We start from the raw sequence: 21,783 nt of genomic DNA on the forward strand, positions 1-21,783 counted from the left end.
AAAATACAAACTTCCTTTTCCCTCCCCCCTCCCTCACTGCAACAAATACTTAATTACTATTCATTTTAGTCTTGAGCTCTGATAACTTGAATTTGAAATTTGGTCATGTCAAACTTATCACAAAGTTTTTTTTTCTTTATCAACATAGTTTTTAACCAAAGTTACATCTTAACACACAAACACTGTCTTGTCTTGTCTTTAAGGCACAGCACATCAGTATGCACATTCTGTTTGCCAAACTTATAAAAGAGACAATATTATATTCCCATTTCTCCCCCCCTTCCCCCACCCTCCCCCAAAAAAGAAAGAAAAAAATTGCATCCATTTCCAAAGTCAGCTGCTAATAAAGTCACAGTAAATTATTTTCATCAATAATTTACACAAATTACAGGTCTAGACAGAATTGTCATTATACAGTCTGAGTGCATTTCAATTCAGATTTTCTGGGTAAGGGAGGCTAAAGTCTGATTCAAACCTCAGTGCTGAGAATATATCCCATAATGAGGAATGTTGTTGAACACCACTTTGTCAGACGGGAAATGCGTGTTGCTGCTTTGCCAACATAAGAGTTCATTGCTAAAGCTGTTTAACTCCAGTTAGGGCTCATTCGGTGTGTACCAGCAACCTCCACAGTTTTATAATTCATTAAAGTGTTGCACAAATAAGACCATAGAGCTTCCTTTCTGTAGCACTAAAGTTTTAACTCCGTTCAGCAATCTGAATTCTTCCTTCTGGAATTTTCATTCCAAATATGATTTCATCCTTTAAGACAATTTATATGTGTAAAGCCAGAGGCATTGAATCACACATAAAAATTCAGTGTACTTGAGATATATATAAAAAAACCCAACAAAAACAAAAAAAAAAAACTGGATCTCCAACAACAGAACACAGTTACAAATACTCTAGTTCCAATGCTTGATGTAGAGCCAAGAGGTCTGAATGACTTGATATCCTCCAAAAGGGCATGTTGTGCTGTGGTTATTAAAAGGGTAAGGGTGGGGTGGTTGAGGGATGGGGAAGGAGAGGAAAGAGAGATCATCACCATGGTCTAAGCAAATTAGCATTGTATACATAGTAAGTGAAGTCAGTCAAGTTCCAAAGATGTACTTTAAAGGGAGGATTAAATTTGAAGGATTGGTACTAACAAAATGGCATGATCAACGTTGTAAAGAAACAGATCTGAACTGGATTTTATGGATGACAACAGAGAAGAATACCAGAATCTTCTAATATGTCTTTATTAATGTTCATATTTTTTCAGAATATTTCATGAACCAGAAAATCAATGCTTCCCACATGCTTGAAACATACTTCTGGATTCATTCATTGATAAGCAAGTTTTAGTCACTCATCAAACTCTCTCATTTAGCAAAGACAAAGAAAATCTCTTTCTGTTTTCTAAATAATTAGATTCCCCCCCCCCTTTAATTGGACAATTGATGTGAAAAACACTATGTAGAAAAGAAACATTAAAGTGGCTATTGCCTGTAAAAGTCAAAATTTATACTTGGTCGAAAATAGTGATTTTTCCCCATTACATTACTATTGGGAGGCTGAAAGGAGGACTGTGAATGTATATTCACATCTGTATAGGTTGATAAATTTTGATATTGTTTTAATCTGGTGTGTTTTCCATCTCAGTATCTGAGATTTTACTTTAAATTCAATGGAGAAACACACTTTGCTGGAAATAGTATTAAAACTAATAGGAATTTTGGACAAGTTAAGAGATTTTCAAAATAAACCATAATTTTTTTGTCAAAAAGAAAATTTACATTTCATGAAGCTCTGGAATTTCCTAACATTTATTTCTACTCAGCTCAGATCTATTTGTGACACGCAGAATAGTTTATGATTTTTCTGTACATGCAATAGCAGCTACATCCCAAGAAAAGCATGCATTCTAGGATCTAGAGAAACCAATCACCTCTATTTCAAAACAGGATTCTAGGCTTTTACCATCACCATTACCACACCTACATAAACAACCATTTGGAAATAGCATTCTAATGAGATTTTTGTTTTATCTTGACCTATCATGTGTTGTCCCATCTGCCTAGTTGAAACGAATATAGTGGAAAGGCTGCTAGAGTTAGAGACAAAGAATCTATGACAAGTCAAATCAACAAATACTTATTGAGTACCTATTATGTGTCAAGTATACCTGTTATGTACTAAGCATTGGGTTCACATATTAGCTTTGCCACTTACTACTCTGAGATCTCAGGCAAATCACGTGGACTCATCCTTCTCACATATAACATCAGAAAGTGGGCCCAGATGGTCTCTATGGTCCCATCAAGGTCTAAATCTATAATTATCAAATATGAACTCAGCACATTGTTGACTGATAATTTTAGGTTTGGGCACTGTTCCTTGAGCTAGGTAATTAAAGCAATTGAATTGCCTCAGTTTCTAAATTAGTGACAGGTGAGAACAGAGAAGGCCTTTTTAAACAGGGTCATATGGCAATTAAGAAAGCTAATGTAACTTTAGGCTTCATAAAGAAAAGCAAGAAGTTCAGGACTAGGGAGATGATTATTCTGCTGTGCTAAATCACATTTGGAGCATTGTGTTCAGTTCTTGGGACTGCATATTAGAAAAGACATTGATAATCTGGAAAGTGTCAAGTGCAAAATAATTTGAATGGTGAAGGCCCTCAAATTCATGTTATATAGGATGAAGGGATATTTATCCTGAAGAAAGTAAGACTTAGGGAGGACATAATAAGCTATTTTCAAGTTTATTCTGGAGAAAGACCAAGGGAGGATATGCTAAGCTCTCTTCAAGTATTTCAAAGCTCGTCATGTTTAAGGGGAAATAGCTTTAATAAGATCACAGATCATAGATTCAGAGTTGGAAAGGACCTCAGAAGGAACTACACTAAACTTTTCATTCTATAGAAGAGGAAATTGAATACCAGAATCGTTAAATAACTTGCAATACAGATAGCAATACAGAAACTATATTCAAACCCAGTCCGGCAAGCTCGAAATTCAGTACTCTGTATTGCATGTGGGCAAAATGAAGGACAATGTTGAGAAATTACAAAGAAGTAAATATGGAATTGTTGTAAGGAAAAACTGCCTACCAATTAAAACTATCCCAGAGTGGAATGGGCTATCTCAGAAAGTAAGGGATTCTCTTCCAATCGAGGTCTTTAAATAAAGGCTGGCTGACCAATTGTCAACCATACTGTCCAGGTATTTCTTGTTCAAATATAAAATGGAATAGATCATCTCTGAGGTCACTTCTAGCTCTATGTTTCCATAATTCTGGCCTTAGAAAGATGTGACATTCTAAATACTCTGGGTCCATTGAACAATTATTCTTATGATATATTGAACAGCCTAAACTGAAGAGTATATGCCAAAAGCATTCTGGAGATGGTAAAAAGAAATTTAACATTTTTAGGATGTTTACCAAAATTTCCTTTCAGAAATTCTTGTTCATTTTCATTAAAACTTTAAAATTCCTTTGAAGCTACAAAGGTTCCATTTATTTAAAAAGACATTAAAAAACTCCCTATTGCCCTAAAGAGGATAGATGAGGGAGATGGTGAGAAATTGATCCTCTAAAACTTTCTTCTCTAGATTTCAGGAGGGCTGTTTATCTTATTCAATTTCATTTGCTTGAGGATGAGCATTCTTCCTTTTGTTCTTGCCTTAGCAATACATTTTAAAAAAAAACCCAACATTTATGAGTCCTCCTATTTTAAATAGCATTCAAGTTAAATGTATGTGATGCAAAAGAAATTTTCCCATGTTTCCTATCAAATTTTAGGAAAACCAACAACCAAAAATGCTAAAATCCAAATGGTTAATTTAAATGCAAGTATTGACCTCATGCTCTGGTTTCGTCTTTAAATTCAAATCATTTGCCAATCTGCCACTGCACCAAACTACAGGAATGCAAACAAAACAGCTTGCATTGGAAGTAGCACACCAACATTTTTGTGAGACAGGTTACCTTTTTTGCTGCCTGTTCTTCTTCTACACCATCCCCAATTACAACATATACTACTTTTCTGCCAAACCTTTGCATTATTCGCTCAAAGCAACTTTCTTTTCCTGGAAGATAAATGAGATAAAGTTCAGAGTGAAGTTACCTGGTTAGCGGCATGCTCCTCATCTCGGCCATCTCCAATCACAACATAAGTTATGTTAGTGCCAAATCTGGACACTATACGCTCAAAACAGCTTTCTTTTCCTGAAAAACAATGTACCGCTTATTCTTTCAGCCACCATTTCAATTTGCAAAAAGATTTGCAAAGGGTTAAATGAATTTGCTTGAAGATTACTAAACTTTGCTACAGACCTCTGACCTCTGTACATAAATAACACCGCTGAAAGACAGAAGAACTTGGTTAGGGTAGATTATTGAAGACTTTTTGGGAAAGAAAAAAAAGTAAGGTTAATTTTGGCAGTGTGAGACTGTTAGCACTGCTAGCCTCGAAATACAAAAGCAGAATTATAATCAATTAAATAATTTAATAATTGTTAGTTAAATTCAGGGGCTCTTAAATGAAATAAAATAAAAACATAAATTTTAGAAAGTCTGTGGACTTATATGTTTATTTTTGCTGATCTCCGACTGAAATTTAGCATTTGTTTCAATTACGATTTTTAAAGAACATTTTAAAGACTACCAAGTGGGTCCATGGCACAAAAATGATTAAGAACCAGTCTGATTCTAATAGCAATTTTAAAATTGTGTTTTATGAAGGATATACTGCATCAAGCAAAAAGAATAAAAGAGTCACTTAATCAAAAAAGAACAATGTAGTGTGATGGCAATTATTCCAGTCACCAGCTCCTTTCTTTGAAGAATTGGGAAGTCTATGATGTTCAGGGCAAATGGCAATAAGGGAGATATAGCTTATGGTGCTTATAAAACTGCTTGAAACAAATAAAATCAGATTCTGAAAACCAGTCCTTGACCTTCCTTGCTCCATTTCAACATCATCTCATAGACAATGTTCAATTTAATTTAGTTGCACTCACTGACTCTTCCTTTTTGAGCGCCACTATGAATATTTTGTGATTTATTCAAAAATTTCTGAGACTTTTACAATGCTCACATTTACTTTCATTTTCATGAACATCAATACTGGGTTACTCATGCATTTTAACTATGGTTTTATATTTTTTCATTATTTGGTAATTCTAAAATTTATAAAGCAAAAAATGAAAACTTACTTAACTTGATTTAGTATTAATTTCCTCGTTAAAAATATATTCCTTAAAGCATGCAAACTGTTATGGAGGACTGTGACTGGTGAAAAAGCCAAATGAAAATCCAAATAAAAATCTAATATATGATTAGGATTATTGCTTTTGAACTGAAGGGCATTTAGAATCCATCTGCTCCAACCTTCTCCTTTTACAGATGAGGAACTCAAGGGCTAGAGACGTTAAATGACATGCCTAAAGTTACACGGGTGGTGAAAAAAGTGAGATTTGAATCCAAGTCTCTTGACTCCAAAATGTATGCTCTTTAGCAAATGCAAATATTTGCATGAACACATTAAATCAATTAATACTAGTGATATCTTACATAGAAGGCATCATTTACTAGTACCAGGGTACAAAGTTGTTATTTTGAATTCAGTAACTCTATGCTCTTCATTTCACTTAAAACTGCTTTTCAAAGCAACAGAAGATTCTGATTCTTTAAGATATATCTACACCAGTACTTAAAATGGGACTTTATGACATTCTGATGCCCACATTTTTAAAGGCTGAGATCTCTCCTGATTTATCATTGAAACAGCTGCAATTGGGTACTTTTGGTATCAGGTCTTTTATTTGAACTTTGAAGCACTTGAGGCAGGCAGGTTATTTTTGGTGGAAGATCTTTGGCTCTTGAGCTTCCCTTGTCAGTGTGCCCAGAGCCTAAGTTTGTTGACCTTCAGGGCACAGTCCATCTACTTCATCAGGCATTTCCTTGATAGGTCAATGCATACATGTACTCTCTTCTTTTAACTCTTTCAAACTGGAAGTTAAGATTTATTTTAAATATATATTAGATGGGATAGCTCTCAAAGTGTGCCCACAGCCTCTGAGATAAACACATACACGTGATTATGCTTATTGATCATTGCACATAGTATAAATGAAATTTTTCTATCCGCTCAGGACATGGGAATATTCCAATTATGTTATTTGAGCCTTGTAACTCTTTTCCATCTGAGACTTTCTTGTAATGCTAAAAAGGGACCTGAACTTCAGATCTACATAACTGAACATATAAGGGCCCAGTATTTAATATGCATGTTAATTAAGGATTATGTAGCATGGGCAGAGTTGCCACATATTATTTGATAGTATGTTATCCTGTAAGTAATATATGGAAAGTGTTTCAACCAGGTAGAGATCTGGTAAAAACTTCCAATAGTTTTTTTTTTAATGGGATGGAGTAGAAAGAGAATTAGGGAGTGGCCACCATAATCATGATTTGTGGCATTCACAAGTTTGATTACCTAACAGCCTAACTTGAAAAGAGAGAAAAAAGTGATAAAAATACAAAATCTCACAAAATACAATCATATTCCTTCTAAAGTTTAAAAAATTGCTTACCTATTTTAGTTGCACTGTAAATATTTTCAATAGGAAAAGCACCTCCCAAACTATATAGTAGGACTTTTGCAAGTGCTGGGATAAGCTGAGTTGTTGTTACCAAGACGTTTACACAGTTACTCCTAAGAGGGAAAAATGTTTATTTTTTGTTTTAATATTGAATAACAAATAAATAAATGTGTGTATGTACTATATTGCACACTAAAATATGAAGATACAGATGATAGTATTAGAGTAAATAAATATAATCTTAACATTTCTAGTTATATAATATTTTAAGCCTTATAAAGTGCTTTCCTCCCTAAAACGTAGGCCATATGAAAGCTATTATACTAATTTTATAGATAAGAGAAATGTAGTCTGGTAGAGATCAGGTGACTTGTTCATGATCAAACAGTTCTGTAATTCTCAGAATTTGCATTGCAACCATGCCTCATAATTCTAAATATGGTACTCTTTAATATTTTCAAATATAACTCATAACTCTTTTCAATACTTACATTGCCTTTCTAATAATGTTAGCAGAAATAATCTTATTCCCTCAAATTTCATTAAAAGGGGCTAAGACTAAATTGGAAATAATCCCAAATCTTATGGAAACAATGAGTGACCTAAATTCATTTTCCCCAGATTCTTTCTCCTGCCACCTACTGGAAAGCTACCTCTTAAAATAAAGGTAGTTTTTTTTTTTAAAGAAACAGAAGAAGAGACAAAAATGACAAAAATCACTTTATATACCAAAAAAAATTCTAACGTGCATTTCCCCCCTTATGTTGAGCCCAAATCTGCCATTTTTAAACTTCCAACAATTGATATGACTTTTGTTTTCTGGGGGGAGGTGAGTAAAACAAATCAATACAATTTCAATATAATTGAAGCCAGATTCACAAAATCATAAGATCTCCTAGGTAGAATAAACCGAAGAAGTCACCTAACGTAACTCACTCTCGAGCAAGGATTTTCACCCTTTGCAGATTCACAGCCTTTGCAGATTCTTTTGAACAGTCCATGTTCTGTTTGAACAACTGTCAGGGGACTCATAATCTCCCAAGACAGTTGGATCATTTTCCATTTATACCCTTTGAGTTCTTGGGAAGTTCTTCCTCAGGTATGGCTTAAATCTGCCTCTCTATAACTTTTGCCCAATATAACTTTGTTTCCTGGGACCAAACAAAACCATTCTGACAGCTTTACTTCACTTTAGCTACTTCCAGACAATTATCATCTCCTGCTATTGCTCTCCTTTCCTAGGCTAAATAGCAATAATTCCTTTAACTGATTCTGGAGTGGTCTGGCTTCAAGTTTTCTTAGAATCCTGGTTAGCCTATCCTGATGATCCCATCCTCTGAACTTATCCATGTCCTTTAAAAAAATAATATCATACCTAGAACTGAGCACGGTATTCCAGAAGTGGTCTGACCAAGGCACATTACTAAGTGCCTGCCTGTGTTAACTTTTTCAGTTTATAAGTCCTCCAATTCAGAGTAGAAAAAAATTTCAGAGTTGGAAACAACCTCAGAGATCATTTAACCAAAGTCTTATTTAAAAAATCCACTCTACAACACATCTGACAAAGGGACATCTAGCCTTGGCTTGAAAACCATCAATGAGAGATGCCACTACCTTTTAAGTTAGCCCATTCATTTTCTGGACAGCTTTAATTTTTCTTTTTTTTCCTTTGCATTGAATCAAAATCTATGCCTCTGAAGTTTCTTCATATTACTCCTGTTTTTGCTGTGTAGGATTCCTTCAGTCCTCCTTAATATTGCCTAGTTTCAAGATCTAACACCATTGTGGCTGTCTTTCCTTTGGATACATTCCAGTTTGTTAATGTCTTTTTTTTTAAATGTAGTCTTCAACAATCCAGATGTGGTTTAATGGGGGCTTCCTTTATACTGGATACTATACTTATATTAATTCAGGCTAAGATGACACTAACTTTATGACCACCACACCATGTTGTTGATTCACAGTAAAATTGAAATAAATGAGAACCCCTAGGTCTTTTTCTTGAAATACTGCTATAGGCAGGTCTCTACAATGACTTTGATTTTTTTTAATACAAGAGCAGGACTTTATATTTTCCCTGATTTAATTTCATCTTGCTAGTTTGTGACTGTTGTGCTGACCTGTGAATATCTTTTTGAATCTTGAAAATAGAAACATATTTGCTAGCTAGTCCTCCCAGTCATGTAGCATCAGTAGATTTGATAAAACATGCTTTCGTTCAAGTCAATTGATAATAATAATGAACTGGCAAAGCCCGAGCGTAGAACCCTAAAGCAGCTAAGTATCAATCCATCAGCACGATGGGTATAATTGTTCAACTAGATATGAACCCACAGAACAATATGATCATTTAGCCCTTGTTTTTCTACGTTGTCTGCAAACATTCATAGCTCAAGTTTTTAAATTTTATTTTTATAACATTTTACAAAGCCTAAAAATCCATCTAACCTTTTCTTTGGCCTGATTACTAGTCCTTTACCAGCTATCCCTAGCTAGTCACTGTTATAACAATAAAAATTAAAAGCAGTGTAATAGAAAAAAAAGGTCTAAAAGAAAATCACAGAATTTGAGAAGGGATCCCAGTAGCTATTAAGTTAATCCCAAAGTCAGAAAGGAATGTCCACCACAAAATACCTGAGAAGTAATCACCTAGTCTCTGCTTTAAGACTTCCAAGGAAGGACAACTCAATACTCTAAAAGTAGCCATTTCATTTTTGAATAGTTCTAATTGTTCAGAAATCATTCCTGACATCAAACCTAAATTTGTCACTTTGCAATTTCCATCCATTTTTCCTGGCTCTGCTAGCTGGGGATAAACAGAGTAACACTTTTCCACGTAATAGTCCTTCAAATATATTGAACAGAGCTACCCTGTCCCTCTGGTGGTTTTTTTTGCTTTTCTAAGCAAAATATCTTCCTATATCCCATCATCATACAGCATTAACTCTAGGCCCTTCACCCTTCTTGTTGGCCTCCCCTGCATTCTCTTAGCTTACCAATATCCTTAAACTGTGAGGCCAGAACTAAACACAATACTCCAGATGAAGCCTTACGAGGGGAAGACAGAGAAAAAGAATCTCTTATAACATTAAGCATTAAATTTTTTGGGCTACTGCATCAAACTATTGACATTGATTTTTCATTCTGTTAAACTCCCTGGATTGTTTTCAGACAAACTGCTGTCTAATTTTCCCTTCTTTACCCTGCATTTGAAAAGTTGATTTTTCAATTTTTATTTTTGGTACCTGAGTGTAACAACTTTATATTTATCTCTACTGAATACAAGCACATTTGATTCAGGCCCATGTTCCACCCTGTCAGTATGGATTTTGGATCCTGACTGCCATCCCATGTGTTCACGATCATATCATCTTCAGATCTGATGAACATGCCATCCATGCTGTCATCCAAGTCATTGATAACACTGTTGAACCAGACAGGGCCTGAAGTACCCTAATGTACCCTTAGACTACTAATGATTACTCTTTGAGTTTAGTCATCTAACCAGTTCTGAATCTATACAAGTGAAGCTCCATTTCAAAGAAGGGTTCAGGCCAGCCATGTTCGCTCTTGCATTTCTCTCTGGCCCGTGCTCCTGAGTTTCCAGACTTATTTCTCCACCATGTCCTTCCACAAGCACCTTCCTTCCTCTCCACTCCCTTTAGCTTCCTTTTATGCATAATCTTTCTTCCTTAGAAGGTAGACCCCTTGAGGGCAGGGACTGTAGTCTTCTTTTTTTAAGTTTGCATCACTGATTAGCACAGTACTAGTAAGAACTTAATTAGCTCTTGTTGACTTCTTTATCTACATCTCATCTTCTCCACAAGAAGTGTATGATATACTTTGTCAGAAGTTTGGTTAAAATCTAGGCAAACTAAATCTACTTCATTCCTCTCATCTACCAGTTTAGTAACTCACTCAAGAAAAGGAAATAATGTTTTAAAACAAATAATCTGTTTTTGATGAAGCTATGCTGAGTCTTCTTAAATAACTGTTTCCCTTTCTAAATGTTTACCAACCAACTCATTTAACCTCTCTGAGCCTTAGATTCTTGATCTGTATAAATGAGGGAGTTATACTAGATCAGCAATTCTCAAAAAGAGGCCCTAGGACCCCTTGGGATGCCTAAGACCTTATCAAGAGGTCCATCAGGTAAAAGCTACTTTTGTAGCAACACTAAGATATTTCAATCTTGAATGCAGTAAATAGTGATAGATATGATCCATATAATCAAAAGATTTTTGAAGGGCTCAGTCATTTTTAAGAGTGTAAAGAGGTTCTGAGACCTAAATATTTGACAAATTCTGGACTAAATGATGACTGTGGTCCTTTTCTCTTGAACAAATTGCATGATTTTGTTTATGAGGACAAACTATCCCTTTGGGAAACTGAAATATTAAGATACGTTGACCACAATTACCTTTTCTGAGCTGTCTTATCAGTACTCTTTATTGAATGAATTAAAATATATTCATTGTTTCAATGGCAAATTGAATGACTTACCTAGTACTAATAATTGATAAGGATTTAAGTGCATTCGTCAGCCAGGAGTCTGTTAGACCTTCAATTTCTGCTCTTAATTGCAGCCACGCATCTCTCTTAGCTGGGCCAAGGAGTCCTGTAACAACAAAGAAGGCAAAAGTTAAGATTGTAATTATTTAACAGGAATACTCTAATTAGGAGTCTGGATTTATTCTACTCTGCTATGAATTAGAAAGAGAGGAAGACCCTGGTTGTTTTCCCTGTTTCAAGTCTCTCCTTTCTCTAATCCATCCTCCCCACAGCTACCAAAGTGAACTCCTTGAAGTGCAGGGCAGACCACAGAACCTGCCCTTCCACACACTTGGTGGCCTAGCCATGCTGGCTTTCTTACTGTTCCTGTACATGATGCTTAACCTTTCATCTTTGTGCTATGAACTTGCTATCTTCAGTGCCTGGAATGCTCACTTTCCTAACCTTTGCCTTTCATCTCTCCTGGTTTCCTTTAAGACTCAGGTCAACATTCCCCTTTACATGAGGTTTTTCCTGATTTCTCTAGCTGCTTATGCCTTCCTCCACCAAGTATAACCTGGATCTGAATTGTAAATATTTTGTTTGTATGTATGTACGTATGTATGTATGTATGTATGTATGTATGTATGTATGTATGTATGTGTCTATCTGCCTGTCTGTCTGTTTATCCATCTATCTATCTATCTATCTATCTATCTATCTATCTATCTATCTATGCTGGTATATGTGCTAGTTCTATGTAGATATTTGGGGTCAAGTGTTAGACTTGGAATCAGGAAGACCTGAGTTTCAATCCAGTCTTAGAGACTTAACTATCTATTGTTGTTCAGTCATTTCAGTCACATCTGACTCCTTGTGACCCCTCATGGGGTCTCTTGGCAAAGATACTGGAGTGGTTTGCCATTTTTTCCCCAGCTTATTTTATACATGAGGAAACTGAGGCAAACAGTGACTTCTCAAGTTGCTTGTTAAGTGACTTGTCCAGGGCCACATGGCTAGTAAACATCTGAGGAAAGATTTGAACTCAGGAAGATGAGTCTTCCAAACGTCAGGCTTGATGCTCCATGGACTGTGCCACCTGGCTGTGTGACCCTGGGCAACTCACTTAATCTCTCCTAGTCCCAGTTTCGTCGTCTATAAAATGGGATAATAATAGCACCTACTTTACAGGTCTGTTGTGAGTATCCAATTTAGGAACATGTAAAGTGTCTTGCAAACCTTAAAGTGCTATATGAATGCTAGTTCTTATTATATTATCTTTTCAATCAGAATGCAAGCCCTTTGAGAGGAGGGACCATTTATTTTTGTCTCTGTATCCCAGCACATAGCGCAGTGCATGGCACATAGTAGGTGCTTAATAAATATATGTTGATTGATTGATACTAATGTTAGGAATACAGTCTTCATGTTACATTTGACAAAAATAAGGTTTTTTGACTTTATAAAGTGTTCTTTTCTTCTCCCTGCACAGACCTGTGATTTCACTAGTAAAGGGAACTCCCAATGAAGAAATTCCCTTTGCCAAAAGAGATCCACAGTTCTTTAGCAACTTATGGTCTTAGAGAGTGACCTGGGCCCCTTAGAGGTTAAGTGATTTGCCCAAGGTCACACAGTCAGTATGTGTCAGAGGCAAGATTTAAGCCCTGACTCCAAGGAGAGGAATCTATCCACTGTGCCATGCTGCCTCTCACTCAATTTATTATTAATCATCATTAATGGCACTTTGAAATAATTATAATAGTCCATCTTGAAGGCCTAGTGCATCTTTTTCCTCAGAAGTTCAGATGTATCATATTTCTAAATAATGATGAACTTTACATGTATTACTTTATTTGATTTTTATACCCCTGGAAGGTAGGTGATATCCTTATTCCTATTTTACTAATGAAGAAAAGGAAGAAGACAGAGATTAAATGACTTGCCTGGGTCACTCAGGTAAGAAGTATGCAAGGCTAGATTCAAAGTAAGGTCTTCCTGACTCCATACCCAGCATGCTATCTAGCCAATGCAGCATCTAGCTGCTTCTATTCTAGAAATGTCTTGAAGGTTATGAATTAAATCATAAACATTAGTAGAAAAATAACTTGTATAATTTGGAGAGCAAAGAAAGAGGAGAAACAAATTCTATTAGTTATACAATAAAATTTTCTGGGTTATTTACGAATTGGTTTAATAACCCTACTTTAAAGTCCTACTCTAATACTGCCTTCTGGAGTATAGATTCTTGGCTACTAGGTCAGTGGGGTACAAGCTTGTTTCCTTCCTTCCTTCCTTCCTTCCTTCTCACATCCCTCTCTTTCATGGTTACACTGCAGATGTAGAAAAAAGGAGACAGATGATTACATTATGAATTTTTTAAGAGGACTCTTATGAAAAGGAATCAGAATGTAACCCCTCTTTGTAATCACTGTCTATTTCTATAAGGGAGATTTAGTTGAATGTGCTGCATAAAAAAATTGGAATGGCATCTAGAAAGATTTAGGTCTATTTAATTTTACAAATTTGTAGTGTCTTCTTTATTGCTTCTTAAAATATTTGGGTTCTATTCTCTTTATATATGAAAAGTTTCTATCCATCACTCCTGTATCCATGATACTTAAAAGAATATAAGATAAAGGATTTTTACCTTTGTAGCTTTATATAATCTAATAATGAACTGAAGTTAGGCTAAGAATAGTAAGAATCAAAGCTTCAGTAAGTGATCTCATTCCCAATTCTTATAATATCTATAAAATTTTGATGGTGGGCTGTTCTATCCAGAGGAGATGCCAAGTTATTGAGTGTATTCTTTTCCTTTCTTTTTTCTTTTCTTTTATTCCTTGTAAAATTTTTATTTCAAACAATAATAACTATAATTAAATTTCTATGAATAAGAGTAGTTTAAAATCGGAATATTAATAGGGTCCATTGAGAATCACCTAAAATCATAGGAAATTTCTTTCTTTTTATTTTTCTTTCTTCTTTTCTTTTACTCCTTGTAAAATTTTTATTTTAAAAATAATAACCTTAATTAAGTCTCTTTGCATAAGAGTAGTTTAAAATTGGGATATTAATGGAGTCCATTGAGAATAACCTAAAATCATAGGAAGTCTCTCTTTTTTCTCTTTTAGAATCAAAAAAATCAACTGAACATGATTCGCTAATATGTTTATTTTCCCTCTTTATTTATGAAATCTTCCCACTGGTACAGTCTACAGAGCTTCCTGTTTTTTTTTTTTTCTTTTAACTATGTGGTTATGCTTAAAACACCTGGACGGCCAACCAAAGGAGAGCCCTTAATAGCCTCCATTGTTAATCGTTTTGATTAAATACCTGTCTGCAAAATTTAGTAAAGAGAAAACCTCACAGGGATCCTCTTGATACAGCTGCTCATTCATAGGTGGTTCCTTCTTTTATGCAAAATTGGCATCAATTCTAAAAACTCAAAATGATGGTTCAAAGTCATTCAGCCTCAACGAATTGCAATTTCTTTACTGTCATTGGAACGCAGCTACTGTCTGAGATTTTACCATTTCCTCAGGGAAAAGTTTCTAACCTAAAGTATGTAAACTTGTTTTAATTTGTTTTTATAATTTTTAAAAAAATGTATGTCTTTGAAAATATTATTCTGAGAAGGGGTCCATAGACTTTACCAGAGTGCTGAAGAGATCCAGGACAGAACAAAAATGTTAAGAACCTCTCCCTTAGGGCATCTTTATGCAATTAAACAAACAAGAAACACACATACCTCCTACATTGTTCTTGTAGGTATTATATAATTCTTTTACTCTTCTGTAACGAAAAGCCAGCTTCCTCATCCAGTCAACTCCTCCTCTAACACCTGTTGGCAAACAAAGGTTTGCACTACTTGCAGCTGCATGGAAGCCATCAGTTGCAAAACTGTAGGTACTGCAACACCCAAAATACATTAAAAATAAATAAAAGAAATAATTACATTTGCAAATCTCATTTATTCAATTTCTATAGGAAACAGCATTACTGAAAAATATGCTCACCTTAAGTCTTGACCATTATCATCAGAAGAAACATCATCTATATGAACTTGATCACACTCCTGTCGAAGACATTTAAAAAGTTATTTGCTTTTCAAATGATGCAACATTCCACCATGTTTTTCTTTTTTCATTTTTTAAAGTGCGTGTGTGTGTCTGTGTATGTACAAACCTGTGTTTCCTCACTGAGCAAGCAACCAAGGCCAGAAGATGGCAGTATTGACACAGTGACATTTGTCTCCTAAACTCTATTTTCTATTGTTTTCTCAAGCTTGAAAAACCATGAAATTTTCTACCCTGCAAAAGCAGAATCTGTTAAAAGTTATTTTAAAAATCAGCAAAGTTTTTCCTCTTCTCCTCTCCTCTCTTCTTCTTCCTTCCTCTATTTCTATTTCTACTTCCTTTCTTTAAGTCTATTTCAACATCCTTTTCTATTTCTTCCTATTTCCCCTTCCTCCTCCTCATCTTCCTCTGTTTTTTTTTTTTTTTACTACCACTACTACATCTAAGCAAAATTTTTCTGAAGTGATTCTTTTTGGTGTGAATCTGAAAGATTGGGAGTAAAGCAGATCTAAGTTTAAACAAATCCTGTTTGGTGTAAAACCAGGTGATCACTGTTATTTATCATTTGTTGTGTTTCTACAAAGTGGTTTCACAGATTATAGTTTCCTATGAGTTTTCCATGTTTTCCTGCATTTAGTTGGCCAAGAAATAGTATAAAAAAGCAGGGTTGGCAATGTACGCACACATACACACATATCGGATATACACACATGCACATATGTAGCATATACATATATTTTTATTGTTGGGTCCTTCCAGTTGTGTTTGGCTCCTTGTGACTCCAGTTGGGGTTTTCTTAACTATGATACTGGAGTGGTTTGACATTTTTTCTCCAACTCATTTTATAGATGAAGAAATTGAGGCAAACAGGGCTAAGTCACTTGCTTTGTTGTCACATAGATAGTGTCTGAGGCCAAATTTGAATGCAGGAAGATGAGTCTTCCTGACTCTAGGCCCAGTATTCTACCCACTGTACCACCAAGATGGCTATATATATATATATATATATATATATATATATATATATATATATATATATATATATATGTGTGTGTGTGTGTGTGTGTGTGTGTGTGTGTGTGTGTGTGTGTTTATACACATATACATATGTACACAAGGATACACACATATATGTCTGTGTGTATGTATGCAGAGAGAGAGAGAGAGAGAGAGAGAAAGAGAGGGAGAGAGAGAGATAGAGAGAGAGAGAGAGAGAGCAAGAGAGCACTCTCCAGGAGGTCATATCTATTTGTCTATCTATTTAGGTCCAAATAGTAAAAGGGGTGGAGGAGCGATTCTCTTATTGTATTAATTAATCTAATAATGCTAAATGCTGTCAAAATTGTGCTTTTTTTCTTATGTGCAGGTGTTTTTTTTTTTTTTCACTGATTAGAGTGACTTTGATTGATTTGGAGGGAAAGGAACTTTTAGAAAAAACAAAAGTGTTATCTTGCTTAGAGTATCACACAAAAGAAAACCTTCTCAGGTGTGGGTGCATCATACGTCAGACTTACTGCTTTGTTTTTATATGTAAATATATAGGAATGGTCCTCTCAGAAAATCATGGAAAGTTTGCCTGCATGTGGATGGAATTTGATAACATAGATACAAACACATGCATATATATGTGTATGTATATATATATATATATATATATATATATGTATATGTATATATATGTGTGTGTATATGCGTGTGTGTGTATGTCTAATTATATATGTCTATTAATTAACAATTGGATTTTTTCATCTTATTTTTCTTCTAAATCATTTTACTCATCTCTGCTTGCTCAAGTGTATTAAGTACTCATTTATTAAAAACAAATATGATGGCATGCCTCTCTGAGATTTTTCAGATATTATCCCTTATAGGAGAATATTACTTTTGTTAATATAATCATATAATTATTTACATTTATTGGATGATTTTGATAGTCTAGTAACCAAATACCTAATGCTTAGCAACAAGACCTTCCCGAAGCAACTTCTAGCCACTGTCTCAGTTTTCATTTTATCCCTGAGATTTCATCAGTAGGTCACTGCAGAGTAACTCTGAGTACATATAATATACATGCATGTGTGTGTGTGTGTGTGTGTGTGTGTGTGTGATTATATTATTTTGAGGCAGTGAAGTAGAGCTGGAATTAAAGTCAAGAAGATTGGTTCAAATCATGCCATTTACACATATTGACTCTGTGACTGTGGACCGTGTGTCCTAGGGAACCCTTTAAGATCCTAATGTAGAGAACAACTGAGCATCTGCACTAGAAAAGAGAGATTTCTTATGATGGATTTCCTTACATAAGGCCTTTATATGCCCCCCACATCCATCCATCCATCCATCCATATGTATGTATGAATATTTGCATATGTACATCTACATGAATATCTATATGTATATATGTGTGTATACATATATGAATATTGTACACAATATGTATATTATATATATACACACATATATATCTATATAATTTGTGTGATTCCGATATTTATGAATTACATTTTTGAAAATTTAACATACATCGCTTCCTGGCTTTCATAAAATTCCATTATTCCCTAAGTTCATAGATAAATATAGGAATATTTTCTACAGAGAAAACATTTTTACAATGTATAATATGAACATAGTAATAGTCTTTTATATGATAAAATGAAAATTAAAATGAGTATGGAAATATTACAATTGGTTTTCAGCAGCATACGGTAGTCTCTGAAGTTAGCTGTGAATATGGTGCTGATGACATTTAATGGTGACATTCACCAGAGTTAGCTTTTCCAAAGCTCCAGGTCCTGTTATTTCATCCATGTGGGTGCTTTTTCCATGGTTAATGACTTATTTATGCCTCAGGTCAACTATTTTGGTCCATTTTGTGCCAGAAAGATTCATCATCTTGGTACTAATTTTGTGAGCTTTTCTGAACTCAGATAGTTTGGCATCTGATGTCAGATGAAGAACTTGTTTTTTTTAAGTCTCTCTGAGTCGTTAAGATTTGTAAATTGAGCTCCACCGCCATACTGCAGAACCCAGGTCATCACCATAATGAATTGACCAATGGATACAATCTTATTCAGAGAGAAGCCCATGTGTCGAGGTGGTAACTTTTTTTTTTTGGACGGCTTGTGTGATTTCATTGGTGCAGGGATTTTTAAAGCCAATTTTAAAAGTTACTTCTGGTTTGAATACCCTTACATTTAGATTTGTAGAGGAATTCTGCACATATTATAAGGATTAACTCACATGATTCATGAACATATAATCAGACTTTTGAAAACTAATACAAAAGTATCCAATCTAAATATTTACTATGAACTATGTGCTTAAAGTTTTTTGTTTAGTTTTATTTTCTTCAAATCTATGCATAGGTAAATATGCCTGTTGAATCTGGAATACTCTCTTGGGTAAGTGATGGTGATGGAAAGCCAAATTGGGATCTATATCTTGCTGAATAATTGTTTCCCATTTTTTTTATTTTAGAGATGGGAGAGGCCTTAAAGTGAAATCATGCTTTTAATTAGCATGGTTTTCAATTCTATAACTAAAACTTTTTTCTAAAAAAAGTTCTATAAGTAATCCTAGATAGCTTAGTTATCTACTATTAATAAATTAGGGGAACACAGGATTGTCACTCATAAATCATGTGATCTGAGAATGATGTTGCAATAAAGATTTGAGAACTGACTGGGATTTGTAGTGCATTACAATAGGGCCATAAAATTGTAAGACTGATGACTCAGAGATCTAAAGCTGAATGATCACTTAATATCCTGCATTAGGCTTTTTATTTTCAACATTTATATGATCCCAGATTTTCCTGTATTTTTTTCCCTAGTAATAAGTAGTCACAGAATTAAAGTTCAAATTTCGAAAACAGAGTTGGGCAGGAAGTTATTATTAAAATAAAAACAGTGGTTATCAAAGAGAAGAATTTTAATTTGTATCTTCTCAGAAACTATAGAAGTTGCCAGCAGCTGTGACCACACAAGTTGTGCTAGCTACTAAGATTTAGATTCTTGAGTAAAACCATCATAAAATGAAGGGAAAGTTACTTTTTGGCAGCTTGATCTTGAGTATCTAAGGAAGGACAAGTCACAACCTTCCTAAAATTTGCCTTGTAGTTAAGCACAGTACCCAAAGTTTATTGTTTGAGGAGACTCTGTGTTTGTCTTGGTGTGTGTGCAAACATGCATTGTATATGTATATGTGTGTGGTGGGAAAGGTGCCACCTAGCAGGACAAATTGCTCTGTCATTTTCTGCTGGCAGTGAAATGAATTTCATGTCGATTAAAATGAAAAACAAAATGAGGTCACTTCCAAATAAATATGCCCTCTAGAGTAATGATTGTTCATCTCCGGGTATGAGATAAGGAATGCTGGACCTAATTGCTGTTGGAGAGTTTTATTTATTCCTGGATTATCTCATTCTAAACATATGCTGTGCTCATTTTTCTCAGTTCAGTCTGACTAACTATATAAAATCAATTTATTCAAAGGGGATTCAGTATCTGAAGATGGCCCCCAAGTAATACTCCAGAAGACTATTGAAGTGATTGATAAATCCAATGTTGGGTAATATGGGTTTTTAGTTTTGATTAAAAAGGAATTTGTAATAAGTTCTTAAAAATAACTCACCAACAAAAATCCCAGCCACCATAGTTTTTATAATGAATTCATAGAATAGGAAAGAAGATATCTAACTTTCTCTTTCTGCCAGAGACCCATGTCTTGTATTTAATAGTGACTATAATAAAATATCTATATGATATGTACATACACTACATTTTCTAGTGTTCACCTCTCTCATGGAATTTAAAAAATCTTGTAGCATGTTATTGCTACCCTCTCTGCCTTAGTGCTCTACCCAAAAATAAAGAGTAATACTTTTAATATATGTCATCTGTTCTCTACAATGCCAAAAAGGAAGATGATTCCGCATTTGCTATTGATAAAATTTGCAAAGTGAAAATGGAATTTCTAAAATGTTTAAAATGTTATTTTAAAATATTTTTGGGAAAAATTGCTTTTAAATACAAATTAGGAAAATTATCCTTTTTTTCTACCATCAGAAGAAATGTGACCTGTCTTAAGATAGGATGAAAATCTGAACATTAAGATAAAATATTTTTTAATGTAGGATGATCAAACCTAAGTGAGTTTAAAATATATTTCCTATTACCACATTTAAAAAAATCAATTTATATACCACACTTATTTTGGTAGTAGAATTAATTTAAAGCAGGCCTCAGTGACTAATTTTTATTCTTTAAAACTTGTAAATTTGACATGAGAGTAATGAATCTTCCTACTGCCCATTAAAAAAGTTTCTTTTACATAGAAAGTAATCTCAACATCCAGAAACACGCACGCACACACACACACACACACACAGTGATTTACTATCCTCAAACAAAAATGCTATTTATACAACATACTTATAGAACATATATTTGTGGGATGCATAGAATTATTCATTTTATGGATCGATCTCAAATGCTACTAAAATGCGTTCAAAGATCTCAGTAACTTTAATAGTTTAAGTCACTTACTAACTTAGTTTTAAAAATAACATCTGTATAGGAAGATTTTCATTTTGCTGTAGACCAATATACAAAAATTTTAAATATTTTGTATTAACACAATACAAGCATACAAGAAAACCTCTGCAGCAACTTTATTTTCACTTATGCGTGAAGGAAAATTTTTCCAATGCCCAAATGACTTAATAACTGCAAAGTAGGATCCTAAAGAGAGGCTGTTTTAACTCTGGATACTAGAGTATTGATTGCTCATCTTATTACAGTTAATTCTCAATTATTTAAGGGCTAATTATTCATGTAGATTATCTAGGCCCTTTCTTTCTTTCTGTTCCCTCTGCCTCCTAGATACTTTATCTCCCACTGCAAGGTAGGCATGGAAAATAAAAGGAGATAAAATTAAAACCATTCAGAAGTGCTATGTGTTGGTAATTGGTGCAAAAGGTTTTGTGGGTAGGTGAATAAAATTGCTTGCTGAAGTTAGTTGAGTTACATGTCAATTTCTATTATCTATGCTGTTGCTGTGGGAAAAATAACAAATATTAAGGAGCCTAAATTGCATTTTAATTGAATCTGATTTTAAAAACAGTTATTAAGTACCTACAATGGGCAAGCCATATAAAGGTTTTTGAACAAAATTGAAATAAACCTGGTGGCCAGAAAGAATTTCTGCTCTATCTAAAGGCACATCATAAAAGGTTGGTCTTTGGGAAATGAAAGAAGTGGATTGTATATATAGTAGAAATAGAAAATAGTTATTTTACTACCAACTAAGGTAGTATTTATTAAATTTATAAAATATTTTGTGGAGTTAAATTTGTGCCAATAGAGTAATCAATCAACCAATAAACATTTATTAAACACCCATTATGTGCTAGGTACCTGCTAAGTGCTAGGGATACAAAAAGAACCCAAAAACTAGGCCTTGTCCTCAAGGAGCTTATAATCTAATAACAATGAACATAGTCTTTAGTTCTGTGCTTAGGTTTTATATACACTTTATGTTGTTAGGTGTTCAGTCTTATTTTTACCTTTGGAATAATTTTTGATATTCTTTTAAAGTTATTATCATTATTAAATTATTTTTATATG

General features: G+C 34.2%; 1 protein-coding gene across 1 annotated transcript in view; it reads right to left on the reverse strand.

Annotated features, from left to right (window-relative positions):
- Positions 1-418: 418 nt before the first annotated feature.
- Positions 419-21,783, reverse strand: part of EYA4 (EYA transcriptional coactivator and phosphatase 4) — a 160,120-nt gene continuing 138,755 nt past the window's right edge. The window contains exons 13-18 of the mRNA XM_036769391.1: positions 15,098-15,156; positions 14,830-14,990; positions 11,094-11,208; positions 6,582-6,703; positions 3,973-4,073; positions 419-975 (exon numbers count right to left, since the gene is read on the reverse strand). Of these exons, the coding sequence (XP_036625286.1) occupies positions 895-975; positions 3,973-4,073; positions 6,582-6,703; positions 11,094-11,208; positions 14,830-14,990; positions 15,098-15,156 (639 nt within the window). The 3' untranslated portion in view covers positions 419-894. The remainder of the gene's footprint in view (positions 976-3,972; positions 4,074-6,581; positions 6,704-11,093; positions 11,209-14,829; positions 14,991-15,097; positions 15,157-21,783) is intronic.

The sequence above is a fragment of the Trichosurus vulpecula genome, chromosome 7 (assembly GCF_011100635.1).
Source record: "Trichosurus vulpecula isolate mTriVul1 chromosome 7, mTriVul1.pri, whole genome shotgun sequence".
NCBI classification, from domain to species: Eukaryota; Metazoa; Chordata; class Mammalia; order Diprotodontia; family Phalangeridae; genus Trichosurus; species Trichosurus vulpecula.